We start from the raw sequence: 24,925 nt of genomic DNA on the forward strand, positions 1-24,925 counted from the left end.
GCTGAATCAACAGAAGTCTAGTGTCCAGATCAAGGGAAGGAATAGTCCCGCTCTATTCTGCCCTGGTCAGACCACATCTGGAATACTGTGTCCAGTTATTATTATTAATAATAATATTATTTCTACCCCACCCATCCGGCTGGGTTTCCCCAGCCACTCTGGGTGGCTTCCAACAAAAGATTAAAAATACATTAAAACATCAGTCATTAAAAACTTCCCTAAACAGGGCTGCACAATTTTATGTTCTGGGCACCACAATTTAGAAAGGATGTTGACAAGCTGGAAAATGTGCAGAGGAAGGTGACCAAGATGATCAAGGGTCTGGGAGCCAAGCCGTATGAGGAATGGTTGAAGGAGCTGGGTATGTTGAGTCTGGAAAATAATCGTAGAGTTTTAGAGTTGGGAGGGACCCAAGGGTCATCTAGTCCAACCCCTGGCAATGCGGGAATAGTTCTTTGCTGTTTTAAAAGAGCAATAAGAAGCTAGTTTTGCAATTTTTGTGTGTGTGTGTGTGTTGTAGGTGGGGCAGAGTTTATCCCCTGGGATAGCTCAGTGAGTACGGCCTGAGACACTTTATCTCAGAGTCGTGGGTTTGAACCCCACGTTGGATAAAAGATTCCTGCAATGCAAGGGGGTTGGACTAGATGACCCTCATGGGCTCTTTTAATTCTCTTATTCTGTGAGGCTGCCTGGGGTAAACTAAGACCCATGAAGCAGGTTTGTGGGAGCAATGGATCGTATGATTTGTGGGTCGCTGTGATTTCATAAAAGGCAAAGGGACCCCTGACCATTAGGTCCAGTAGTTCCCAACTCTGGGGTTGCGGCGCTCATCTCGCTTTACTGGCCGAGGGAGCCGGTGTACAGCTTCCGGGTCATGTGGCCAGTATGACTAAGCCGCTTCTGGTGAACCAGAGCAGCGCATGGAAATGCTGTTTACCTTCCCACCAGAGTGGTACCTATTTATCTACTTGCATTCGACGTGCTTTCGAACTGCTAGGTTGGCAGGAGCAGGGACCGAGCAACGGGAGCTCACCCCGTCGCGGGGATTCAAACCGCCGACCTTCTGATCAGCAAGCCCTAGGCTCTGTGGTTTAACCCACAGCGCCACCCACGATAGGACGTGACAATTCTGGTGTGTCCCGATTTTCGTTTCTTTTCAAAACCAAGTTTCTAGTCCTCAGTGAGGGAGAAAAGGAGGCACATCTGGTTACAAACCATAGCTTGTCGCGTTTCAGGGAAGTCTCCTTTGTCAGGAGCTTTATGAAAAGTTTCATGACTCCCAACAGGCCCTATAGCTGCTAGATCCAGCACATGAACAAATTATTATCGCCGTGTCCTCTCCAATAGCCCTTAACTCTGGGTGATCAGCTGGCAACTGGTCTCTGCTCAGGCCCTTCACTCACTTCTTGATGTGGTGGAGCCAATATCATTTCCCAAATCTTTCTTGCTATTATTCTCTCGGATTTGATAACATGGTGTCCTCAGACATCACTGTGAGGACACCGGGGCAGCGGGGTTGGACTAGATGACCTGATGGGGTCCCTTCCAACTAAGATTCTATGACCACCACCCCTTGTCAGCTGCGGAGACCCTCCTCCTCTTCCCATTTATTTACTTTAAATTTGAGGGATTTCTTTCTGCAGCCAGAAGTGGCGAGAATGCAAAACCCAGCCATCCAGTCATCTTCTATTTCAGGGGTCAGCAAACTTTTTCAGCAGGGGGCCGGTCCACTGTCCCTCAGACCTTGTGGGGGGCCGGACTATATTTGGGGGGGGGGGAATGAACGAATTCCTGTGCCCCACAAATAACCCAAAGATGCATTTTATATAAAAGCACACATTCTACTCATGTAAAAACACGCTGATTCCCAGACCGTCTGCGGGCCGGATTGAGAAGGCGATTGGGCCGGATCCGGGCCCTGGGCCTTAGTTTGCCTACCATCCTCTATTTCATCCAAATGCTTCTGTGTGCTCTGCCTACTTTTGCAGGGATAGAGGTTGTGCTTTTTGTTTCCTTGGGGAAATTTTGGAGGCGAATTCTGCTTTCCTTTCATCTTAGATTTATTTCAGGAGGGTCTGAGCGCCTCTTTTTTTCTTCCGCGAAAGGACTAAAGTCGTACCTTGGTTGCCGAACACCTTGGAACTCTTGGCTCCTGAACGATCGAAAACCAGAAGTGAGGGTTCGGTTTTTGAATGGTTTTCGGAAGCCAAATGTCTGGCGCGGCTTCCAATTGGCTGCACGACGCTCCTGTAGCCAATCAGAAGCCATGCTTTGGTTTTCGAACGGTTTTGGCAGTCGAATGGACTCCTGGAACGCATTCTGTTCGAGAACCAAGGTACAGTGGACACTTGGGTGCATCCGTGCGGGATGCACGTTCGCAACCCAAGTGGGTTGCGATTCAGCGCTTCTGCGCATGCGCAACTGCCCAATCCCAGAAGTAGCCCATTCTGGTACTTCCGGGTTTTGGAAATCCGCAACCTGAAGTGGATGCAACATTAGGTATGACTGTACTCAAATGTGCTAGAAATAAGGTTTGGAGAAGGCCGTGAGCCAACCAGCACTTACCAGCAAGAGGTGCCAAACTTGTTGACCCCTTGGGCGCAGTTTGCAAAGTAGGAAAACTGCTATGCATAAAATGCACACAAAACCCCACAACCTATTTTATTGGGGAAGGGGGGAGGGCTTGGTGTGGGACAGCTGTGTGCCTGGGGGCACCACGCTGGCAGCTCCCAGCAGCCACACGTGATTTGCGTCCCAGAGGTCTCTGCAATCAGCTACTCCCTTCCCCAGTTTAAACAGAGTTTGCCAATGGGCACATTCGAAATTCCGAGAGGGCGCCGTGGAAGGCTGTGGCATAGCCAAACAGAAAACAAAAAACGGAACAAGAAGCAGGACTGCAAAACTGCTGGTGGGATGCTTCCCCATGGATAGAAAAAGGTAACCTAAATCATCCACAGCCCCAGTCCTCCAAGAGAGACGCACTCTGCCTCTCTTTTCCAAACAGAAAGCAGCACAGGTGCCCCGTCCTGGCAGCCAGTGAAATGGGGGCACGATCCTGAGCCCAGTGGGGAGGAGGAACAGCGCAAGAAAGAGCAAACTGTCTCTGCTGAATCACAGGATTTCGAAGGTATATTTTGCTGGAACAGTCCACTGGTGGTACCTGGTGCCAAGGACTGACTTCTGCCCGCGACCCTGGAAAGTTGTGCCAGGTGGGGAAGCCAGTGCCAGGCTTAGTACGTAGCCCATAGGGCTGAGTCGCCGCGGGCAGCTCCTTCGAACTACAAAAGCCACCCAAAAGCAGCTCCAATTCTTGAAAGAGGCGAGCTGATGGAACATCCAGAAGGTTTCTAGTTTGTAAGGCCCCAGCCCAGCTCCTTTTAGAAGGGCCGGCCGGCCAGTCTGTGGTCCGTCCTCGCCGGCATCCTTCGCCCTGCTTGCTCTCTGCTACCAAAAGGTCCACGGCGGCTGCATCAGTTCGTAGGTTGAGATGCTGGTGACGTTTACAGGGATGGAGATGACTGCCCAGGGGAGGCCGTGCCGCTCCAAGGATCGCCGGATCATGTACCTGGAAAGAGGGGGGCAAAGCCATAGTGACTTTGGCCGGTGGACGCACCGCATAGTTAAACTACGGAACTCCCTGTCACAGTGAGAGGCAGTGATGTTTCTGAATCCCAGTTGCTGGAAACCACAGGACGGGAGAGGGCTCTTGTGTTCAAATCCTGCTTGCGGGATAATAATAATAATAATAATAATAATAATAATAATAATAATAATAAATTTATTATTAATTTATTATTTATACCCTGCCCATCTGACAGCCACTCTGGGCTGCTTCCAATGGAATATTAAAATACAATAACCTATTAAACATTAAAAGCTTCCCTAAACAGGGCTGCCTTCAGATGTCTTCTAAAAGTCTGGTCGTTGTTTATTTCCTTGACATCTGATGGGAGGGCGTTCCGCAGGATGGGTGCCACCATCAAGAAGGCCCTCTGCCTGGTTCCCTGCAATCTCACTTCTCACAGTGAGGGAACTGCCAGAAGGCCCTAGGAGCGGGACCTCAGTGACCAGGCAGAACCTTGGGGGTGGAGACGCTCCTTCAGGTATATCGGACTGAGGCCATTTAGGGCTTTAAAGGTCAGCACCAACACTTTGAGTTGTGCTCGGAAATGTACTGGGAGCCAGTGTAGGTCTTTCAAGACCGGTGTTATGTGGTCTCGGTGGCCACACTAGAAACCAGTCTAGCTGCCACATTCTGGATTAGTTGTAGTTTCTGGGTCACCTTCAAAGGTAGCCCCACGTAGAGCGCATTGCAGTAGTCCAAGCGGGAGATAACCAGAGCATGCACCACTCTGGAGAGACAGTCTGCGGGCAGGTAATAATAATAATAATAATAATAATAATAATAATAATAATAATAATAATTTTTATTTATACCCCACCCTCCCCAGCCAAGGCCGAGCTCAGAGCGGCTTACAAGCAATAATAAAGACAAGTTAAATGATTACAACTTAAAAACAAAATTAAAAATACAACATTAAAATATTGAAACCTTAAAATATTAAAATGTAGCCTCATTGCAGGAGGAGAAGGAAAAGAAAGAGAGGGAGGGAATCAAATTGGCTCCAAGTCAAAGGCCAGGCAGAACAACTCTGTCTTACAGGCCCTGCAGAAAGAAAAGGTAGGGTCTCATCCTGTGTACCAGATGGAGCTGCTAAACAGCTGCCCTGGACACAGAATTGACCTGCGCCTCCATGGACAGCTGTGAGTCCAAAATGACTCCCAGGCTGCGCACCTGGTCCTTCAGGGGCACAGTTGCCCCATTCAGGACCAGGACATCAGCCTGCCTCCTGTCCCCCCAAAACAGTACTTCTGTCTGTCCCAATCTGGTTGGGCCAATCTGTCTGTCCCAATCTGGTCCCGCCGGAGCGGTGCCTATTTATCTACTTGCACTTTGACATGCTTTGAAACTGCTAGGTTGGCAGGAGCAGGGACCGAGCCACGGGAGCTCATCCCGTCGCGGGGATTTGAACCGCCGACCCTCTGATCAGCAAGTCCTAGGCTCTGTGGTTTAACCCACAGCGCCACCCATGTCCTCCATAGCGCAGTACAGCCGATCAATTTCTATTCTGGACCAGCAATGGGTTTGCCTTCGCCCCATCTGCATTTTTCCAAACCAACCAGCCAGCCAGGCTCCCAGTGGCCTGTCAAGGTCCAATCAATGTTTGCTGGAGTCTGGCAGAAACTTGAGAGGCCACACTAAGCTGGCCAGCCGTCTCCTAGTGGCCTGCAATTTCCCTTTTGGCCCACTGTGTTCCAGGTATCCCCAGTAAGAGTCCTTGTAAGGTCCTTGTTCCAAGTCAGACTCACGACATAAACAGACGTGTTCTATCTCCACATCACTCAAGAGTTTGGGGCTGATGTTTTCCAGAGCTTTGATCCTGTTCCGGAACTTGCCAACCACTCACTCAGTTCTCCGTTTTTAAAAAAGGAACTGGTTTTGCTGCTTCTGTGTGCCAATGCACTTTTAAAACAGGTGAATTTCTGCATTCCTAAAATTTGGCAAGCTTTCCTCCATTTCCCCATTGTTAGATTTTTGTTGTTGTTGCAAGGGTTGTGACTGCTGCCAGCAGATTTGCACACCAGCTCTCTGCACTCAAATTTATTTATTTCTTATAATATAGTTTATTAAACTTTCCACAAATTTCACATAAAATTCCAATATTTCTTCTGTTTTATTGACTTCTCGTCCTCTTTTCTGTGGCTTTCTTTTTTAAATACTATCTCATTGCTGCACCCAATCTTCATTCTTTTTATATCATAACCATAATCCAATAGTTAAAAAGGTACCCCTGCCCGTACGGGCCAGTCTTGACAGACTCTAGGGTTGTGCGCCCATCTCACTCAAAGAGGCCAAGGGCCAGCGCTGTCCGAAGACACTTCCGGGTCATGTGGCCAGCGTGACATCGCTGCTCTGGCGAGCCAGAGCCGCACACGGAAACGCCGTTTACCTTCCCGCTAGTAAGCGGTCCCTATTTATCTACTTGCACCCAGGAGTGCTTTCGAACTGCTAGGTTGGCAGGCGCTGGGACCGAACAACGGGAGCGCACCCCGCCGTGGGGATTCGAACCGCCGACCTTTCGATCGGCAAGCCCTAGGCGCTGAGGCTTTAACCCACAGCGCCACCCGCGTCCCAATCCAATAGTTACTGCACTCACATTTAATACTATGCACTTAAGGGGAACCAAATAGCTGGTCTGGCTACATCTTTCCAGCTTCCTGTTTCTCACAGTAACTGACCAGGTGTCTAGAGGAAGCCAGTAACAGGACCTGCGCTCAACTGGCCTCTCTCTCCACTTGTGATTTCCAGCAAACAGGTACTCAACGGGCGATTCCCTCCAACAAAGCCAGCACTGATAAAACCCCCATTTCTTTACCATTTCCAAGAGTCTAGTTACAGGTAGGTAGACATGTTGGTCTGCTGTAGTCGAAACAAAATTTTAAAATTCCTTCCAGTAGCACCTTAAAGTAAAGGTAAAGGTACCCCTGCCCGTACGGGCCAGTCTTGACAGACTTTAGGGTTGTGCGCCCATCTCACTCAAAGAGGCCGGGGGCCAGCGCTGTCTGAAGACACTTCCGGGTCACGTGGCCAGCATGACATCGCTGCTCTGGCGAGCCAGAGCCGCACACGGAAACGCTGTTTACCTTCCCGCTAGTAAGCGGTCCCTATTTATCTACTTTCACCCGAGAGTGCTTTTGAACTGCTAGGTTGGCAGGCGCTGGGACCGAACAACGGGAGCGCACCCCGCCACGGGGATTCGAACCGCCGACCTTTCGATCAGCAAGCCCTAGTCGCTGAGGCTTTTACCCACAGCGCCACCCGCGTCCCTAGTAGCACCTTAGAGACCAACTAAGTTTGTTATTGGTATGAGCTTTCGTGTGCTTTCACATCTGAAGAAGTGTGCATGCGCACGAAAGCTCATACTAATAACAAACTTAGTTGGTCTCTAAGGTGCTACTGGGACACGGGTGGCGCTGTGGGTTAAACCACAGAGCCTCAGACTTGCCGATCAGTAGGTTGGCGGTTCGAATCCCCGTGACGGGGTGAGCTCCCGTTGCTCGGTCCCTGCTCCTGCCAACCTAGCAGTTCGAAAGCATGTCAAAGTGCAAGTAGATAAATAGGTACCGCTCCGGCGGTAAGGTAAACAGCGTTTCTGTGCGCTGCTCTGGTTCACCAGAAGTGGCTTAGTCATGCTGGCCACATGACCCGGAAGCTGTACGCCGGCTCCCTCGGCCAATAAAACAAGATGAGCGCCACAACCCCAGAGTCGGCCACGACTAGACCTAATGGTCAGGGGTCCCTTTACCTTTTTAAGGTGCAACTGGAAGGAATTTTTTTTTATTTTGTTTCATTTCCAAGATTGTCTTCTATTTTTACAAGACGCAGGGCAGATCTACACTCATGGTTTTTAACGCTAAGAAAAAGTCAGGGAAGATTCTGTTAACCATATAGCCATGTGGCGTTATGTTTTAATGTCCACGGTGCGTAATTAAAATGTGACACGAGAGCAACCAGAAACCAGGGAGACGGCGGGGAAAGAAAGCAAAGGGGACTTTTATTGTCTCGACGTTTTAGAATGATATTTCCGATATCGTTCTAATAACGTTTAAAAGGTGAGTGTAGATCCAGACAAGTTGGGGATTTTGCCTGATCTCAGAAGCCTCTGCCTCCGCCAGCTCCAAGCGACTTACCCGTCCCTGCCGAGCAGGAAGAGAGCAGGGATGTCCGCCGTCCGCCTGGTGCTGTCCTGGATCATCTCCACGTAGGAGCTGTCGTTGTCATAGGCATTGTCCGCGATGATGACCGCACGGCCTCCGAGTTCCTGGACAATGCGAGTCTTGGACAGGAATGAGCAGCCCCTGCCAGAAAGGCAGCAAGAGAGTTTCAAGTTCTGCATCCCTTCAGACACTCGGATCCAAACTAGACAGGCATTGTTCTCTGTTTGGAATGTTTGGTGCTTTATTATGTTTTTATGAGTGTTTGAAGCCGCCCTGAGTGGCTGGGGAAACCCAGTAAGATGGGAGCGGTACTATGGCTATCGCTGTTATCATCATTGGGTGAAAGAGGAGAGTGCAAAATACGGTCTGAAGCTCAACATCAAAAAAACGAAGATCATGGCCACTGGTCCCATCACCTCCTGGCAAATAGAAGGGGAAGAAATGGAGGCAGTGGGAGATTTTACTTTCTTGGGCTCCATGATCACTGCAGATGGAGACAGCAGCCACGAAATTAAGAGACGCCTGCTTCTTGGGAGGAAAGCAATGACAAACCTAGACAGCATCTTAAAAAGCAGAGACATCACCTTGCCGACAAAGGTCCGTATAGTTAAAGCTCTGGTTTTCCCTGTAGTGATGTATGGAAGTGAGAGCTGGGCCATAATGAAGGCTGATCGCCGAAGAATTGATGCTTTTGAGTTATGGTGTTGGAGGAGACTCTTGAGAGTCCCATGGACTCTCCCAACATCAGGGTCTTTTCCAGGGAGTCTTCTCGTCTCATGAGGTGGCCAAAGTCTTGGAGCCTCAGCTTCAGGATCTGTCCTTCCAGTGAGCACTCAGGGCTGATTTCCTTCAGAATGGAGAGGTTTGATCTTCTTGCAGTCCATGGGACTCTCAAGAGTCTCCTCTCAGCACCAGAATTCAAAAGGTGATGTCTCTGCCTTTTAAGATGCTGCCTAGGTTTGTCATTGCTTTTCTCCCAAGAAGCAGGCGTCTTTTAATTTCGTGACTGCTGTCACCAGTTAGGGCCTACGGCAGGCAAACTGGGTCCTGAGTTATTAAGGGCTCTGTGCGCAGACGTTTGGAAAGAGACGGGGAAATGCATCAAAAAGTGTGCGGGCGAACCAGCGACTCATGGGAAGGTTAATCAAAATGCATGTGAAAGCAATCCTGTTAGTTAAAAACATAGCGCTCGAAAACAGCCCGACCCTCTCCCCATGCGAGTAGACTCACCCGCGCTCCACCAAGGCGATCTGGCCTTCGATGAAGACCCCATTGTTCAGAGCCCCACAAGCCTCCGGAGGGTCTGCTGGGACCAGATAGATCTGCTGGTATCTCGTGTTCTTGGGCAGGCGAAAGAGAGGCAGAAAGAAAGCAGAGCAAAATTACAACTTGCTGAATATCTCAGACAGAAGCGCCAGGGCTTCTTTGTTTCTCCTTCTGGCGCCATGAGAAGCCAGTGTAGCACAGTGGTGAACTAGCATACCAATGCCAGAACACCTGTGTTATCAGCTACTGGTGTGTTGTTTCTGTTTTTGCAAATTATCTCTCTTCTTTAAAGCAATTTTTGGCATCATTAGCTTATGACTCCTCTCACGCACATCCAACCATGTGAAAATGTACCAGTGACTCAGGATAACACTTCAAGTATTGGATGAATGTAAAGAAAAAGAAGGGACCTATTATCATATGTGGTGGGACTGTAGTAAAATTAAACATTTTTGGGAAATGATATATAATGAGTTGAAGAAAATGTTCCAACTAATATTTGTCAAAAAACCTGAAGCATTTTTGTTAGGGATTGTAGGAAAAGACCTGCCAAGGAAACTGAAAAATACATTTATGTATGTGACAACGGCGGCGAGCGTCTTAATAGCACAAGGATGGAAGAACGAGGAAATCCCGAACAAAGAACTGTGGCAAGAGAAATTGATGGACTAGGCAGAATTGGCAAAACTGACACACAAACTGTGTGACTTCAAAGAAGAATGGGAACCTTTTACAAAGTATGTAAAGAAACAACAAAATGAACTGGACTCCTTGGCAGGTTTTGAATAAACATTCACAAACTTCTTATTGATAACATCTAGATAGATAAATTAAGGATCTGTACAGTTTTGTAACATGCAGAAAATAACATATGTTGATAAACCAGAGAGAGGAACTGAGGGAAGTCTGGGGGGGAGGGGAGGGTGGGCTATATTTTGGAGAGGAGGGAGGGAAAAATAGGGGGCGGGAATTTAAGGATGATATGCTTTTTGATAAAATGTTATGTTGAAATTACTAATTTTTTTTTTTTTAAGTATTGGATGAAGTGAGCTATTGTTAATGGAAGCTTATGTCCTAATAAATTTGTTATCCTCTCTGTTACATTTTAAACCCACCCCCCTCCAAAAAATGAAGAGTGTTTTGCAGTCAGTGTGGCGTAATGGTTAGAGCGCTGGACTCAGACCTGGGAGAGCAGGGTTCGAATTCCCACCCGGCCATGAAGCTCACTGGGTGATCTTGGAGTCGGTCACCATCTCTTAGCCTAGCCCTACCTCACAAGGTTGTTGTAAGGATGAAATGGGGAGGAGGAGGAGGAGGAGAGCCATACACACCACCTTGAGATCCCCGGAAGATAAAGGCGGTATATAAATGTGATTAATAAAAATTAAAAATAAAACAACGCTGGGCACCGCTGGGAGGGGACGGGAGCCTGGTTCTCATACTTACAAACACCCCTCCAAAATCCTTGGCCGGGGTGGCAGTGAAGATGTAGCGGATATCGCCGGGGCTCAGCACCTGGAAGTAGAGGTATTCCTGGATACGTAAGCCTGCAGTGCCAAGAGAGAAAGAGAGCATGAACTCTTGGGGCAGATTGTGCCGAAGGAGGCTCGAAGAAAACAGAGATGAATGGAGCACTGGAATACACTGACTATCTTCATTACAGCACAGTCGCATCTTACGTGCATTTTTTTTTTTTTAGTTTAATTTTCCCCCCTACCTACAACCAAACACAAACAGTGAAACCCCCCAGGGTGCTGATACATTGGGTATACATCAATAATAACATATTCAAATCAACCATATGTACAATTTTATATACGTTAACACACCTCCATCCAGTGGCGTAGCGTGGAGGGTGCAGGGGGGCCGGCCGCACCGGGCGCAACATCGGGGGGGGGGGGGCGCACTCGCAGCTCTCTGCCCCTACCTGGCTCACTCACTCTCTTTCACTGCAGTGCTAGCTGTGCGAATCCGATCCGAGCCGCCGGGTCGCCGCCCACTGTGGAGGGGAGGGTGCCAGGCGTGCGGTGCGGAGAGAGAGCGAGGGACTATCTGGGGGAGGGACAGTGCAGCGGGGGGGGGCGCAAATTACTTGCCTTGCCCCGGGTGCTGACAACCCACGCTACGCCACTGCCTCCATCCACAAGGTTTATTTAACTTTTAACGTTTTAACTGCCCCAAATTGTTCAAACCTACCCAAATAATTCAACATCTTCTCAAACCAATCCTCCTCTTTCTCATTGACCTTAAACCCTTTCCTTCTGTGTATCTTCACAGTTAGACATTCAAAAATTATAATATTATTCGGTTTTTCCCTCCATTGGTTCATCCCCAACTCTTCTGCATTTTTCCAGTTACTCGCTATAACCTGTCTGGCTGCCGTTACCATCAATTTTACCCATTTTCATTCCTCTTTTGTTTTTAACTTGGGGCTACTCAGACTAATAAGTACCATTAATTTAGATATTCCCACCTTCCTACCCACAATTCCAGATATTCCTATACCAATCTGTTTCCAAAATTCATTAGCTAACGGACAATCCCACCACATATGACTATATCTTCCCATCACTCCACATTTCCTCCAACAATCATCTTACATGCATTTCACATGCACATTTTCAACCCCATGCAGTCGGAGGCAGGCTGGTTGAAATTGCGCAGGTTAGGTCCAAGCAAGGCGGAGAGCTCCAACGCTCTGCTTTTTTTGCGCCGGGTCCATTTGCAGTTACCCAGCAAGCAAAGAGCTTTGGAGCTTTCTGCCTTGCTTGTGAGGCAAGGCCTGCTTGGCACGCCGGCCCTGAGATGCTCTCGGGAGATCACACAGGGGCCGTTGTGAGTTCCTGCGAGGGCGCCCCATGCTCTGAGTGAGCCTTGCACAAAAAGAAAGGAACAGCTGTTAAGCTTTCTGCAGTGGCTGGATGGCCACCTATCTGAGATGCTTTGTGAAATATACTCCGAGTCTAAAAAACCAGAGGCCTACCTCCTGGGAATAACAGATTTGGATATTCCACAAAAGAGGAAGGGTATCTTTTTATATGCGACGGCGGCAGCAAGAGTTTTGATCGCAGCAAAATGGAAGAGTAATGAAATCCCCTCTATCGAAGATTGGATCCAAAAGCTGACAGAATATGCTGAATTAGATGATTTATCAGAAAAAATAAAGAATAAATCAAAACAGGAATTTGTTTCTAAATGGGAGGTTTTTAAAAAATATCTGAAAAATAAATATAGGAGTTTAAATTCTGTTGCAGCATTCGAGGAACTTCAGTAATAGTTGTAAGGTAGATATAAGAAATTAGATTTAATGAGAATAAGTTTAATTATGAAAAAAAAATGTGTACTGGCAATAAGTAATATGAATTTGAAGTATGGAATACAGGGGAGGTTGGGTCTTTAGTGTTAAGACCAATAGATGTTTTATTGTTTGCTAAGAATATTATGTGTCTATGGTTATTTTTGAAATTTGTGTATAATTTGGTATTTGTGTTTTTTTGTTGGTTTTTCTTGTATATATATATAAAAAGAAATATACTCTGAGTCGAGTGTGGATTTCATGCTCTTTATTCAGCTCATAGTAGTGAGGAGGAATGGAAGTTCCCCCGAAATGTCTGCATTATATACATTATTTACACAATGGGCCCCACGTGATTGGCTAATTCTGGGATTCTCCTATAGGCCAATCAGGTTGCGGATTCACTTCCACCTGGAGTTGGATTGGGTGGCTCCTGCAGACCAATCTGACTGCTGCATTCTGGATCCTATTGTTCTAGGCCCAATCAAACTGCTGCATTTTGGATCCTCAGTGTTGTGAACTCAGTACATAACACTTTCGTTGAGATTCCTGTATTGCAGAGAGTTCAACTGGATGACCCTCTGCAATTCTATAGTTCTATGATTCTTTCCTCCTCATCTGTCAGGGAACTGCCATCAGCAGGACAGGAGGTGCAAAGGCTCTCTGAGGTTGAGAGAGACGCAGCAGCTGAAGAGGGAACCAGTAGGGGGAGAGCAGGAACGTCAAGGGAAGGAGAGTCGGAGGAATGGCTCAGAGACGCTTCCAGCGAAAACAGCGGGGAGGTCTCAGGACCTCCTATAGGGACACCCATTCCTCGCCGGAAACTGTCACGCCGAGAGTCCAGAAGACGTGTTTCCGTTAAGGAGCTTTTATGTTGGAAACGTTTCCGAAAGCAACCACTTTCGGATTCTGCTAGCGACTGACGCAGCCATGCTGGAGGGGCTCCGTCACAGGCAGAGGTTTGAGAACTTAATCAAACTCTGAGGGACTGGCGTTTTACGCACAAGTAGCTCATCATCCCATCACAGCAATCCGAAAGTCACCGAAAGCTAGCTTGTGCAGGGAGAGGCATCATGAGCGAACCAGCCGGAACCGGAGGAGCAGGAGCAGCTGGAGGAGGTCCAAGCCTGGAGGAAAGGTACAGAGCGTTGGAGATCCAGCTTGCCTTGCAAACGGCGAGGCTTGAGGAGAGGAGGGCTCAGGATGCAGAAAAGGGGAAGGAGAAAACCACCCCGCTCGCCAGAAAGATACCAGGATTGGTGCAGAAATTCGGGGGGGACCCCAGAAACTATCATGCCTTTAGAACAGAGATGCAATACGCTCTCAACCTGCAGTTTGATGACTTCCCCGACGAGGAGTCGCGAGTGGCTTTGTAATTGGCCATCTCGAATCAGGGGCGAAGGACTGGGTTAGACCCCTGATGGCAGGGAATAATGAGATCCTAAAGGACACGATGAAGTTTTTTCGTGCCATGGACCTGATGTTTTCCAGTGACATTGAGCAGGGAGTGGTGCGAAGGCAGTTAATGGCTTGCAAACAGGGAAACCGGTCTGTCCGTGAGTACTGGACTGAGTTTACTATGTTGATTCATAGATTGGGGTGGGACCTATCGACGGAGCCCATTCAGATGCTTTTCGAAGAGGGGCTCTCTTCGTCCCTTAAAGATGAACTTTCCCGGGCCCCCAGAGCGGAGTCTATGGACCAGCTGACTAAATCCGCGCTGGCCATAGGAGCGCGCCAGGAAGCGAGGGCTTTGGAGAGGCGGGAAGGGAAAGGAGAACGTTGGAGGGAGCTCCGCATTCCAGACATTCCAGAGCAGCCTTTCCCGCCGGCAGAGCCGATGGAAGTTGGAACAGCGCGGGCGCGCGCAGTTTCAAACCTCAGTGAAGGGCGGAAGAAGGAGGGAAAGAGCGCCAAGAAATGTTATCTCTGCCAACAGCCAGGACACTTTGCCAGAGTCTGTCCACAGAGAAAGGAATGGCAAGGGATGGCAGGAGCTGTTGGGGGAGAAGAGGAGGAAAGCAAGGAGCAAGTAAAAGCCAACGCCTGGCTGCCACCGTCGGGGCACAGCAGCCAGGCCAAAAAGCAGTGAAAGTGCCCACGCCAGAACCTCCCAGACCTGCTCTGGTGATAGAGGTGTTGCTAGAGCTGCCAAACGGACACCCCCTACAGATCAAGGCGCTTTTGGATTCAGGCAGCTCCTGTAATTTCATGAGTAAGGAGTTTGCAGCTGAGCACCAGATACAGACCATCCCCTTAAGTAACCCCCTGCAGGTGACCACGATTGACGGCAGAGAGCTGTTGGGAGGAGAAGTGAACCAACAGACAGTCCCTATGATAATGAGGGTGGCAAGGCACACCGAGAGGATAGCGTTCAATGTGGCCACCTTGGGAGGAGCTCCCATCATTTTGGGGATGAGCTGGCTGGCACTTCACGATCCTCTAGTGGGCTGGCATCAGAGGGTGGTCTCCTTTGGGTCAGCGCATTGCCTAGAACACTGCAAGCAGGGGAAGGATCCAGGAGGAGCCAGACTCACCCTAGCCGGGATGGAGGTAATGAATAAAGGGAAGGTGCCTCCGCAATATGCAGATCTGAGCAACGTATTTAGCGAAAGGGAAGCGGACAAACTGCCGCCGCACAGACCCTTTGACTGTCAAATCAACCTACTCCCTGGGGCTCAACTCCCAGTGGGCAAGCTGTACGCCATGTCAGACAGGGAGATGCAGGAGCTGAGGGAGTTCATTGACAAAAACCTGAAGCGAGGTTTCATCAGAGAGTCCCGAGCGGTGGGGGGCAGCCCAGTGTTTTTTGTGAACAAAAAGAACACAGATAAGCCGAGACTTGTAGTTGACTTCAGGGCCCTAAATGCCGTGTCGGAACCCCTGGCTTTTCCTAATCCCCGAATTGATGACATTCTGACCAGGGTGAGGAAGGGGAAGATTTTTACAAAACTGGACCTGCGGGGGGCGTACAATCTGATACGCATAAGGAAGGGGGATGAATGGAAGACCACCATGTTCACCCCTTTGGGAGCATTTGAATACCTCGTCATGCCCTTCGGTCTCCAAGCAGGCTCCGCATGTTTTCAAAGTTTTATGAACCACGTCTTGGGACCTTTGCTCTACAAGAATTGTGTGGCCTTTTTAGATGACGTGTTGGTGTATTCGGAAGATGAAGAGCAGCATGTGAGGGACGTGCGAGAAGTGTTGGGCCGGCTGCAAGCCAATCAGCTGTGGGTGAAACTGGAGAAGTGCCAGTTTCATACCAAGGAGGTGGAATTCCTGGGGTACCGCTTGTCAGACAAAGGATTGGCCATGGATCCAGGCAAGGTCCAAGCGGTACTGGAATGGAAAACACCGAAGACCAAGAAGGATGTGCAAAGATTGCTGGGGTTTGGGAACTTTTATCGGAAGTTCATCAATAACTTTGCACACTTGACGGCGCCCATCACCGACTGCCTCAGTAGCAAGAAGAAATTTGTTTGGACGGCGGAGGCGGAGCGAGCTTTTGAAGAACTGAAAAGGGCTTTCGCCTCGGAAGAACAACTTCTGCATGTGGACTTACGGAAACCCATGAGAGTGGAAACAGACGCGTCAGACCGGGCGGTAGGGGCTGTACTTCTTCAGCCGGGAAGGAATACGTCGGAGTGGAGACCGTGTGCCTTCTTCTCGAGGAAGCTGAATAAGTCCGAGCGGAACTACACGGTATATGACAGGGAACTACTCGCCATTCACGAAGCGTTCCGGAGGTGGAGACATTTATTAATTGGGGCACAACACAAGGTGCAAGTGTGCACCGACCACAAGAATTTGGAGTATTGGAGAACAGCTCGAGTACTCAACCAACGACAAGTGAGATGGGCACAGGAATTCTCCAAATTCCACTTTGAGATTTGTTATGTGCCAGGCCCAGAGAACGTCAGGGCGGACGCTCTCTCACGCAAACCAGAGTATTTGGAGGGGGAGGAGGCAATCGAAGAAAGACATGTCATCCCTGAGGACCGCTGGGTGTGTGGGGCGGCGCTGGTGGGGAGACGAGAACTGGTAGAGGAAACGGAAAATGACGAGTATGCCCAGAATAAGCTCAGAGGTCTCAGGGGAGAGGGTGAGAGCCCCGAGGGTTTTGAGGAAAGAAACGGGGCATTGTATTACAAAGGGGCACTGTATATACCAGAAGGTGAATTGAGGGGAAGAGTACTCAAGCAGTTGCACGATAGTCCCACGGCGGGACATTTTGGACAACACAAGACCATGTGGATGGTCACCAGGGAATTTTGGTGGCCCAAGGTGAGGGAAGATGTAAAGGAGTATGTAAGAGGGTGTGACCAATGTCAGAGGGCCAAGGGGGAAAGAAGGGCGCCGGCAGGGTTATTAGAACCATTACCCACACCAGAACGGCCTTGGGAGGCGGTATCAATAGATTTTATGACGGATCTGCCCAAATCCAAGGGGAAAACGGCCATCATGGTAGTAGTAGACCTGTTAACTAAGATGTGCCACTTTGTAGCATGCTCACATGCAGTCACAGAGGAAGAAACGGCGAAGTTGTTTGTAGAACACATCTTCAGGCTGCACGGCGCCCCCTTGAGGGTGATCTCAGACCGCGGCAAACAATTTACTTCCAGGTTCTGGAGGAAGCTCATGAGCTTGCTGCACGTGGAAGTCAATTTTTCGACTGCCCGGCACCCTGAAACCAACGGGCAGGCGGAAAGAGCAAATGGCATTCTCCAACAATATCTGAGGTGTTATGTCAATGACAGAGAGAACGATTGGGTCGAAAAGCTGGCGCTGGCAGAATTTGCCTACAACAATGCGGAGAATGTGTCCACAGGGATGAGCCCCTTTTTGGCTAATTACGGGTGTCACCCCAGGGCATTCCCAGGGGAGGGAGGCGAGAGATGGAGCGTCCCAGCGGCCGAACATTTTGTAGAAGAGAGGGAAGCGATCCATCATCAGCTCCAGCTCAACTTAGAAAGGGCCAAGGCACAATATAAGAAGCAGGCAGACAAGAACAGAAGGGAAGGTGAAACAATAAGGGTGGGGGATCAGGTGTGGCTGTCAACCCAAGGGTTGCCGTTCAAAGGGGGTTGTAAAAAATTAAGGCCCAAGAGATTGGGACCCTTTGAGGTCATTCAGCAGGTCAACCCAGTGGCTTTCAAACTCCGGTTACCCAGCCACATGAAATTGCACCCAGTGTTCCACAGGTCGTTACTGTCACCGTACAAGGGGGGACGTGAAGGGGAGTACACCAGGGGACCAGTCTTGGAAGAGAGGGAAAGCAGTAACCATGTAGCGGAAATCCTCGATTCCAGGTGGAAGGGTAATCAGGTGGAGTATTTGGTGGCGTGGGAAGGGGAACCGGAGTCAGAAAACACCTGGGTGACGGCAGAGGAGGTCAATGACGAGGTTTTAACAGAAATGTTCCACCAAAGATTCCCGAGGAAACCACAGCCGGTAGCAAGGTTTAGGAGGGAGTATTTCGGCACCACAGACGAGGAAGAGGAACTGGAAGGATTCGCGGAGTCGGAGTTGGAAGAGGGAACGGACTCCGATGACGAGGAATACCGAGAGACCAGGAACAGCAACAAGTGGAGGAAGGTGTTCGAAACTTCGGACGATGAGGAAGGTTCTTTCCGGGGTTTTACCTCCTCACAACCCGTAGGGGAGGAGACGGGAGGGGGTGAAGGGGGCCCTGGAGGGGAGGTGGATGTCAGGGAACTGCCATCAGCAGGACAGGAGGTGCAAAGGCTCTCTGAGGTTGAGAGAGACGCAGCAGCTGAAGAGGGAACCAGTAGGGGGAGAGCAGGAACGTCAAGGGAAGGAGAGTCGGAGGAATGGCTCAGAGACGCTTCCAGCGAAAACAGCGGGGAGGTCTCAGGACCTCCTATAGGGACACCCATTCCTCGCCGGAAACTGTCACGCCGAGAGTCCAGAAGACGTGTTTCCGTTAAGGAGCTTTTATGTTGGAAACGTTTCCGAAAGCAACCACTTTCGGATTCTGCTAGCGACTGACGCAGCCATGCTGGAGGGGCTCCGTCACAGGCAGAGGTTTGAGAACTTAATCAAACTCTGAGGGACTGGCGTTTTACGCACAAGTAGCTCATCATCCCATCACATCATCCAATAGGTTTGGCTCCACATGATTTTTGTGGGTACAGTGGAACCTTGGTTTTTGAACGTAATCCATTCTGGAAGACCGTTCGACTTCCGAAACGTTCAAAAACTGAAAGCGGAAGCGTCAATTCAATAGGGAAACTCAAAATGGAAGTTGTCATATGTTTGGGTTCCGAAAACCGGAGCATTTACTTCCAGGTTTTCAGCATTCGGGAGCCGAAATGTTCGAAAACGGAACCGTTCGAGAACCGAGGTTTGACGTGGAACCCTGAAGCCCTGAACAAAATGCGATTGTACTGCATTTACCTATTTATGAATCTGCTTTTGCATTTATGCCTCACGGTGATTTGCAAACTTACCATCGAAACAGCTAGAAAATAGTTGCTTTTTTTTCCCAAATACAAAAGCAAGAACTGAAGATAGGTTCAAATGAACATCCAAGGCAAAGAGACCTTTTCATCCAGAATAAAACTGCCTCCAGCTGTTGCTGGGCTTGGGGTGTGGCTATACCACAAACTTATATCGGTTTTATACCTGTGGTTTGGTGAGGTGTTGCGAATCCTCGGTCCTCTTCCCATAGCCAAGGTCACCTCAGCAACAGAGAATGCCTTTCAAACCAGTTTAAGTCTGTCATGCAACCTTTCCTTTGACGTGATGATCAGGGAGGAAACATGGAGTAACTCAGCTTTGGCCAGCCTGGTGCCCTTTGGTTGTTTTGGACTACAAATCCCATCAGCTGGCTGTGGCTGATGGGATTTGTAGTCCAACACACCTGCAGGGCACCAGGCTGGCAAAGGCTAAACTGATTAAACCGGAAGGGTTTTTTAAAAATGTTATCAGGCGGCAGGATTATCCGCTGTTCTCCAGCACAATCGCCCTATTCACAATTGCATTCCAGGGTCCAAACCCGAAAGAAAATAAGCTGAATGCCACCTTCGGCAGAAACGCCAACACAAAGCTGCCAACCAAGACCATTCATGACAGCGGCTGGGATTTTGTGGGTCTGTGGGATTGAGAAGAGAATATCAGAGCAGCTTTGGAAATCAAGGGAGAGTCTGGGGACAGGAAGCACAGTTCCCTGGTGCTTCACACTTCTTTAGGAGAAACACTGAATAGGATGATTATTGGAGGAAAATTGACAGGAGTCGATATCTGAATATATAACCACCTCCATTTTCCGCCCCCTGCAATGTTCTATACTGTTATGTACTGAGTTGAATGGGGCCCAAAATGCAGCAGTCTGATTGGTCCTAGAACAATAGGATCCAAAATGCAGCAGTCTGATTGGTCCACAGGAGCCACCCAATCCAGCTCCAGATGGAAGTGAATCCACAACCTGATTGGCCTAGAGGAGAATTCCGGAATTAGCCAATCACGTGCAGCCCATTGTGTAAATAACGTATATAAAGCAGATACACTGGGGGAACTTTCATTCCTCCTCTCACTATGAGCTGAATAAAGAGCATGAAATCCACTCTCGTCTCCGAGTACAGTGGTACCTTGGGTTACATATGCTTCAGATTACATACGCTTCAGGTTACAGACTCTGCTAACCCAGAAATAACACCTCGGGTTAAGAACTTTGCTTCAGGATGAGAACAGAAACCGTGCTCTGGCGGCGCGGCAGCAGCAGGAGGCCCCATTAGCTAAAGTGGTGCTTCAGGTTAAGAACAGTTTCAGGTTAAGAACGGACCTCCGGAACGAATTAAGTACTCAACCCGAGGTACCACTGTATATTTCATATACCAACCCTGGGAGACCCACATTTTTCAAGCCTGCCCATAACTGCAGTAGGAAGAGGAAGAATGGAAACAATTTGCCTGGCTGCATTCCATGCAACCGGCTGTTGCCACGCTGCAAATAGGAGGCGTGGGGGGGGGGGGGAGAAGCAAGGGTTTATAAATAGGCTTGAGACTGCAAAGCCCACACACCATATACTCTGGAGCAGTTGCAAGAAGCACGTGGGCCGCTCTGGAAACCGGTGTCTTGCCAATGACAAACTTCCACGCCACGTAGCTGAATAATCCCTGACCGATAGTCCGTGTAATAGGAATTTTATGGTCTTAGATATATGGTAATGTTCATAAGTGTACCAACCAAGCACATACCTAGATCAGCACAGGAAGGCCAACCTGGAACCATTTTGATTCCTAAACTGACCAAATCTTTTCTCTGCAAGGTCAAAATGGAAAAGCCTCCCCATTGTCTTTTCCTTCACAAATCCTGTCTTAAGGGCATGTCTGTGTTTGAATAGGGTGTGAGCCTGTGACCTGGCCCAGGAACTAAGTATTTATCACTACAAAAGACTGGCCAGGCTCCCCAGGCAATCCAATCAAGTAACCTGCCAGACAGAAGATAAACAAGGACAAGAGAAAAACAACATTTAAATTTCTGAGATGTAGGTATGATGTATCTGAGGGGTGGTCTTAGGTTACACCCCTTCTGTGATGTATGTATGATGTTTCTGGGGGTGGTCTTGATCTACAGGGCGGCAATTTCAAAAGTCTTTATAAGGCCTTGCACACCATTGTTCTGGGTCCTCCTCCTTTCCTGCGTGTGAGGGGAGCACCCTGTTGCAACAGATCAATAAAGATCAAGCTTACTAGCTGCTTTGCTTCTCAATATTCTCTGGTTGCCCTCTGTTATTTTCTCCTACCAATAGGGAACCTATGTAAGGACTCTATATGGGCTTTTGGATACCCCATAAGGGAAAAGCACATATTTTTGTTTACAATTGTTTACAACATCCGCCACCTTTTGAGGAAGTCGGTCCCACCGCCAAACAGCTCTTACTGCCAGAAAGTTCTTCCTAATGTTGGAATTCCCCTTTTGCAATTTGAACCCGTCATTTGGGTCCTCCCAAAACTCACCGTCAAAATTCTGGGAACTATAGTTTACCCCGCAGAACTACAATTCCCAGCACCCTTAATAAAAATTACCGTTACGGGGATCCTTTGGGCGGGTGGGGAGAGAATGTGATTTTAAATGGATGGGGTCACAGTTGGAGGCAGCAAGGCTTCTCAATATCCGTTGTTTCCCTTGCGCCTGAAACCTGCTTGCGGGTTCCCCATAATAGGCATCTGGTTGGCCCCTGTGAGAACACGATGCTGGACTAGATGGGCCTGATCCAGCATGCTCTTGCTAGGTTTTTGTCTGTGAGTACGCAGCTGCCCCCCTCTCTCGAGAATGCCACTTGCAAAACTCACTTTTGTGTAGGGCTGAGACCCTCCCTGCTCACAGACTGTCTCAGGCTCACAGGTTATCTCCTGCTTGGACTACTGCAATGCGCTCTGCGTGGGGCTACCTTTGAAGGTGACTCGGAAACTACAACTAATCCAGAATGCGACAGCTAGACTGGTGACTGGGAGCGGCTGCCGAGACCACATAACACCGGTCTTGAAAGACCTACATTGGCTCCCAGTACGTTTCTGAGCACAATTCAAAGTGTTGGTGCTGACCTTGAAAGCCCTAAATGTCCTTTGCCCAGTTTACCTGAAGGGGTGCCTCCACCCCCATTGTTCTACCCGGACACTGAGGTCCAGCGCCAAGGGCCTTCTGGCGGTTCCCTCATTGTGAGAAGTGAAGCTACAGAGAACCAGGCAGAGGGCCTTCTTGGTAGTGGTGCCCCTCTGTGGAATGTCCTCCCGTCAGATTTCAAAGAAATTAACAACTATCCGACTTTTACAAGACATCTGAAGGCAGCCCTGTTTAGGGAAGTTTTTAATGTGTGACATTTTAATGTATTTTTAATCTTTGTTGGAATCCGCCCAGAGTGGCTGGGGAAACCCAGCCAGATGGGCAGGGTACAAATAAATTATTATTATTATTATTATTATTATTATTATTATTATTATTACTACTATTACAGTGGTACATTGGGTTACATATGCTTCAGGTTACAGATGCTTCAGGTTACAGACTCCGCTAATCCAGAAATATTAGCTCGCGTTAAAGAACTTTATTCAGGATGAGAACAGAAATCGTGCTCTGGCAGTGCGGCGGCAGCGGGAGGCCCCATTAGCTAAAGTGGTGCTTCAGGTTAAGAACAGTTTCAGGTTAAGAACGGACCTCCGGAACGAATTAAGTACTTAACCCGAGGTACCACTGTATTATTATTATTATTAAAAAGCATTGCAAGATCTTGAGAAAGGAAAGGAACCTCTTCATAAAAAGACCCATGCAACCTACGAAGGCTGGGCTGGATAAAGCAAACACAATGAACATGAAAACACGAAGGAAGATCAGGACGAATGGAACATCTACAGCCTGGGCGAGAGGGGTAAGGCAGGGTTTCTGCCATGCCAGCTGTCAGCCAGAAGCTTCCGGCAATGACTGCACCAGCCCCAGGTTAGGAAGCCGAGGGGATACTCACTGTGCGCGAAGGGGCCGAAGCAGAGCAAGATGCACAAACATCTGGGCCAAATGGGGAGCATTGCTTGGGGGAGGGGAGCCGCAACAGCTGCCTGCCAAGGGCCGCCTCTTGCAAGCGCTCTCTGGGCGCACTTGCACATCAGCTGTGGAACACTCTTCACACTGACATTAGGAGGGAAAAGCCCGCCCTCCGGCTTCCTCTCATTGGAGGAGACCAAGCTCTTGACGATGCCATTGGTGGAGGGTTCGAATCCATCAGCTGCCACCCATAATGGTGTTTTTTTTTGGGGGGGGGGAATCCTACCAACAAGCTCCTAATAGAGAGGAAAGGAGAAAGGGGGGGGAAAGAACAGCGAGAGGTTGGTTTGCTTCCTTTTTGTAAAGATCGAGGGTTTGGAGTCATCCGCATTCCCTTATTCCGAATAGGATTCCTCGCAAGAAAAGGGGAAAATTGACAGCTATGCATCAGAGCCTGATAAATATAAATTAAAAGAGACCCTCCGAAGAATATCAAGGGGGTGATGTTGAAGATTAAAGTGTTGTTCACTTTCCAGGAAAAGAAGGAATCGTATTATATAATCCTAGACTTGGAAGGCACCCAAATGGTCATTTAGTTCAAACTCCTGCAATGCAGGAATCACAAGCTAGAGTCCCACTGTCTGCATGGCCTTACTCCCAAGTAGTGAGAATATTTTAGAGCTGCAGACTGAACCTGCAGGGCTAATCCTGAGTGCTGGGGGAAACATCCTGCTTTACTATCCCTGCAACTGAAACAGCGATTCAGCAGGTGATGGTTGCCCAGGTGAAGCTTCTCAGCAAAAGCTTCACCTCTTGAATTTCTGCCCATCGCAGGGAATGGGGCAGTTTTGACCTCCAGAAATGGCTTTCACAACCTTCTTGCTAAGCCAATGGTTCCTAGCAAGGAAAACAACAACTCCAGTTAGAATTGTAAATTGGAAGGGTCGGAAGGTTCAGAAGGAAGCTCTGGGTTAAACGGGGCATGTGAGGCGTGTTTAGCAGGGATGGAGATAAGCTGCGGTTCCTCCAGGTGTTCCTGGAGTACTACAACTCCCATCATCCTTGACCACGCTGCTGGTGGCAGGGGCTGATGGGAAATGGAGTCCCATCTGCAGGGCACCTGGCCCTCCCATTCCTGCTCATAGGATTGCACACAGGATTGCCTGTAGTTTGGCTAGGGAATACCTCCCTCTCTCTATGGTAATGCCCTGAGGAAGGGCGCCGGCTCACAGGAGCCGCTCTTTCCATAGAGCTCACAGGACATGAACCATAAATCTAATAACAGAGATCCACATCTATAATAGAACTTCTGGGACACCCTATATCACTTTCTGGGAGTGGAATGATGACTGCCCATAGAAATCTACTGTATTGTTGTTGTTGTTTAGTCGTTTAGTCATGTCCGACTCTTCGTTACCCCCTGGACCAGAGCATGCCAGGCATTCCTGTCTTCCACTGCCTCCCGCAGTTTGGTCAAACCCATGCTGGTAGCTTCAAGAACAATGTCCAACCATCTCGTCCTCTGTCGTCGCCTTCTCCTTGCGCCCTCCATCTTCCCCAACATCAGGGTCTTTTCCAGGGAGTCTTCTCTTCTCATGAAGTGGCCAAAGTCTTGGAGTCTCAGCTTCAGGATCTGTCCTTCCAGTGAGCACTCAGGGCTGATTTCCTTCAGAATGGATAGGTTTGATCTTCTTGCAGTCCACGGGACTCTCAAGAGTCTCCTCCAGCACAATAATTCAAAAGCATCCATTCTTCGGTGATCAGCCTTCTTTATGGTCCAGCTCTCACTTCCATACATCACTACTGGGAAAACCATGGCTTTAACTATATACAGACCTTTGTTGGCAAGGTGATGTCTCTGCTTTTTAAGATGCTGTCCACGTCATTGCCATCAATTTTGATTTTAATTAATTTTTATAATGTTTTTATAATGTTGCACTATTTTAGTGTTGTTAGCCGCCCTGAGCCCGGTTTCGGATGGGGAGGGCGGGATATAAATAAAATTTATTATTATTATTATTATTATTATTGTTGTTGTTGTTGTTTTTCTCCCAAGATCCACCTGGAGCAGGAACCGGCAAG

General features: G+C 48.7%; 1 protein-coding gene across 1 annotated transcript; it reads right to left on the minus strand.

Moving 5' to 3' along the window:
• Positions 1–506: 506 nt before the first annotated feature.
• On the minus strand, positions 507–22,950 carry PRADC1 (protease associated domain containing 1). The gene is made up of 5 exons (XM_083398825.1): positions 22,827–22,950; positions 10,492–10,592; positions 9,010–9,119; positions 7,753–7,920; positions 507–3,565 (listed from the first exon to the last, which is right to left on the minus strand). Exons 1-5 carry the CDS (start codon positions 22,885–22,887, stop codon positions 3,445–3,447), a joined length of 561 nt encoding a protein of 186 aa, XP_083254951.1. The 5' UTR covers positions 22,888–22,950; the 3' UTR covers positions 507–3,444.
• Positions 22,951–24,925: the final 1,975 nt, after the last annotated feature.

The sequence above is a fragment of the Podarcis tiliguerta genome (genome assembly GCF_965153285.1).
Source record: "Podarcis tiliguerta genome assembly, chromosome: 9".
NCBI lineage: Eukaryota > Metazoa > Chordata > Lepidosauria > Squamata > Lacertidae > Podarcis > Podarcis tiliguerta.

Bases quoted from the DNA above. Each gene is read 5' to 3' on its own strand.
- PRADC1 (XM_083398825.1), bottom strand. From the start codon at position 22,887: ATGCTCCCCATTTGGCCCAGATGTTTGTGCATCTTGCTCTGCTTCGGC. The intron at 7,921-9,009 runs GTGAGTCTACTC...CCTTTCTGGCAG, and splicing joins ATCGCCTTGGTGGAGCGCGG to GGGCTGCTCATTCCTGTCCA. The intron at 3,566-7,752 runs GTAAGTCGCTTG...CCCTCTTTCCAG, and splicing joins TTCCTGCTCGGCAGGGACGG to GTACATGATCCGGCGATCCT.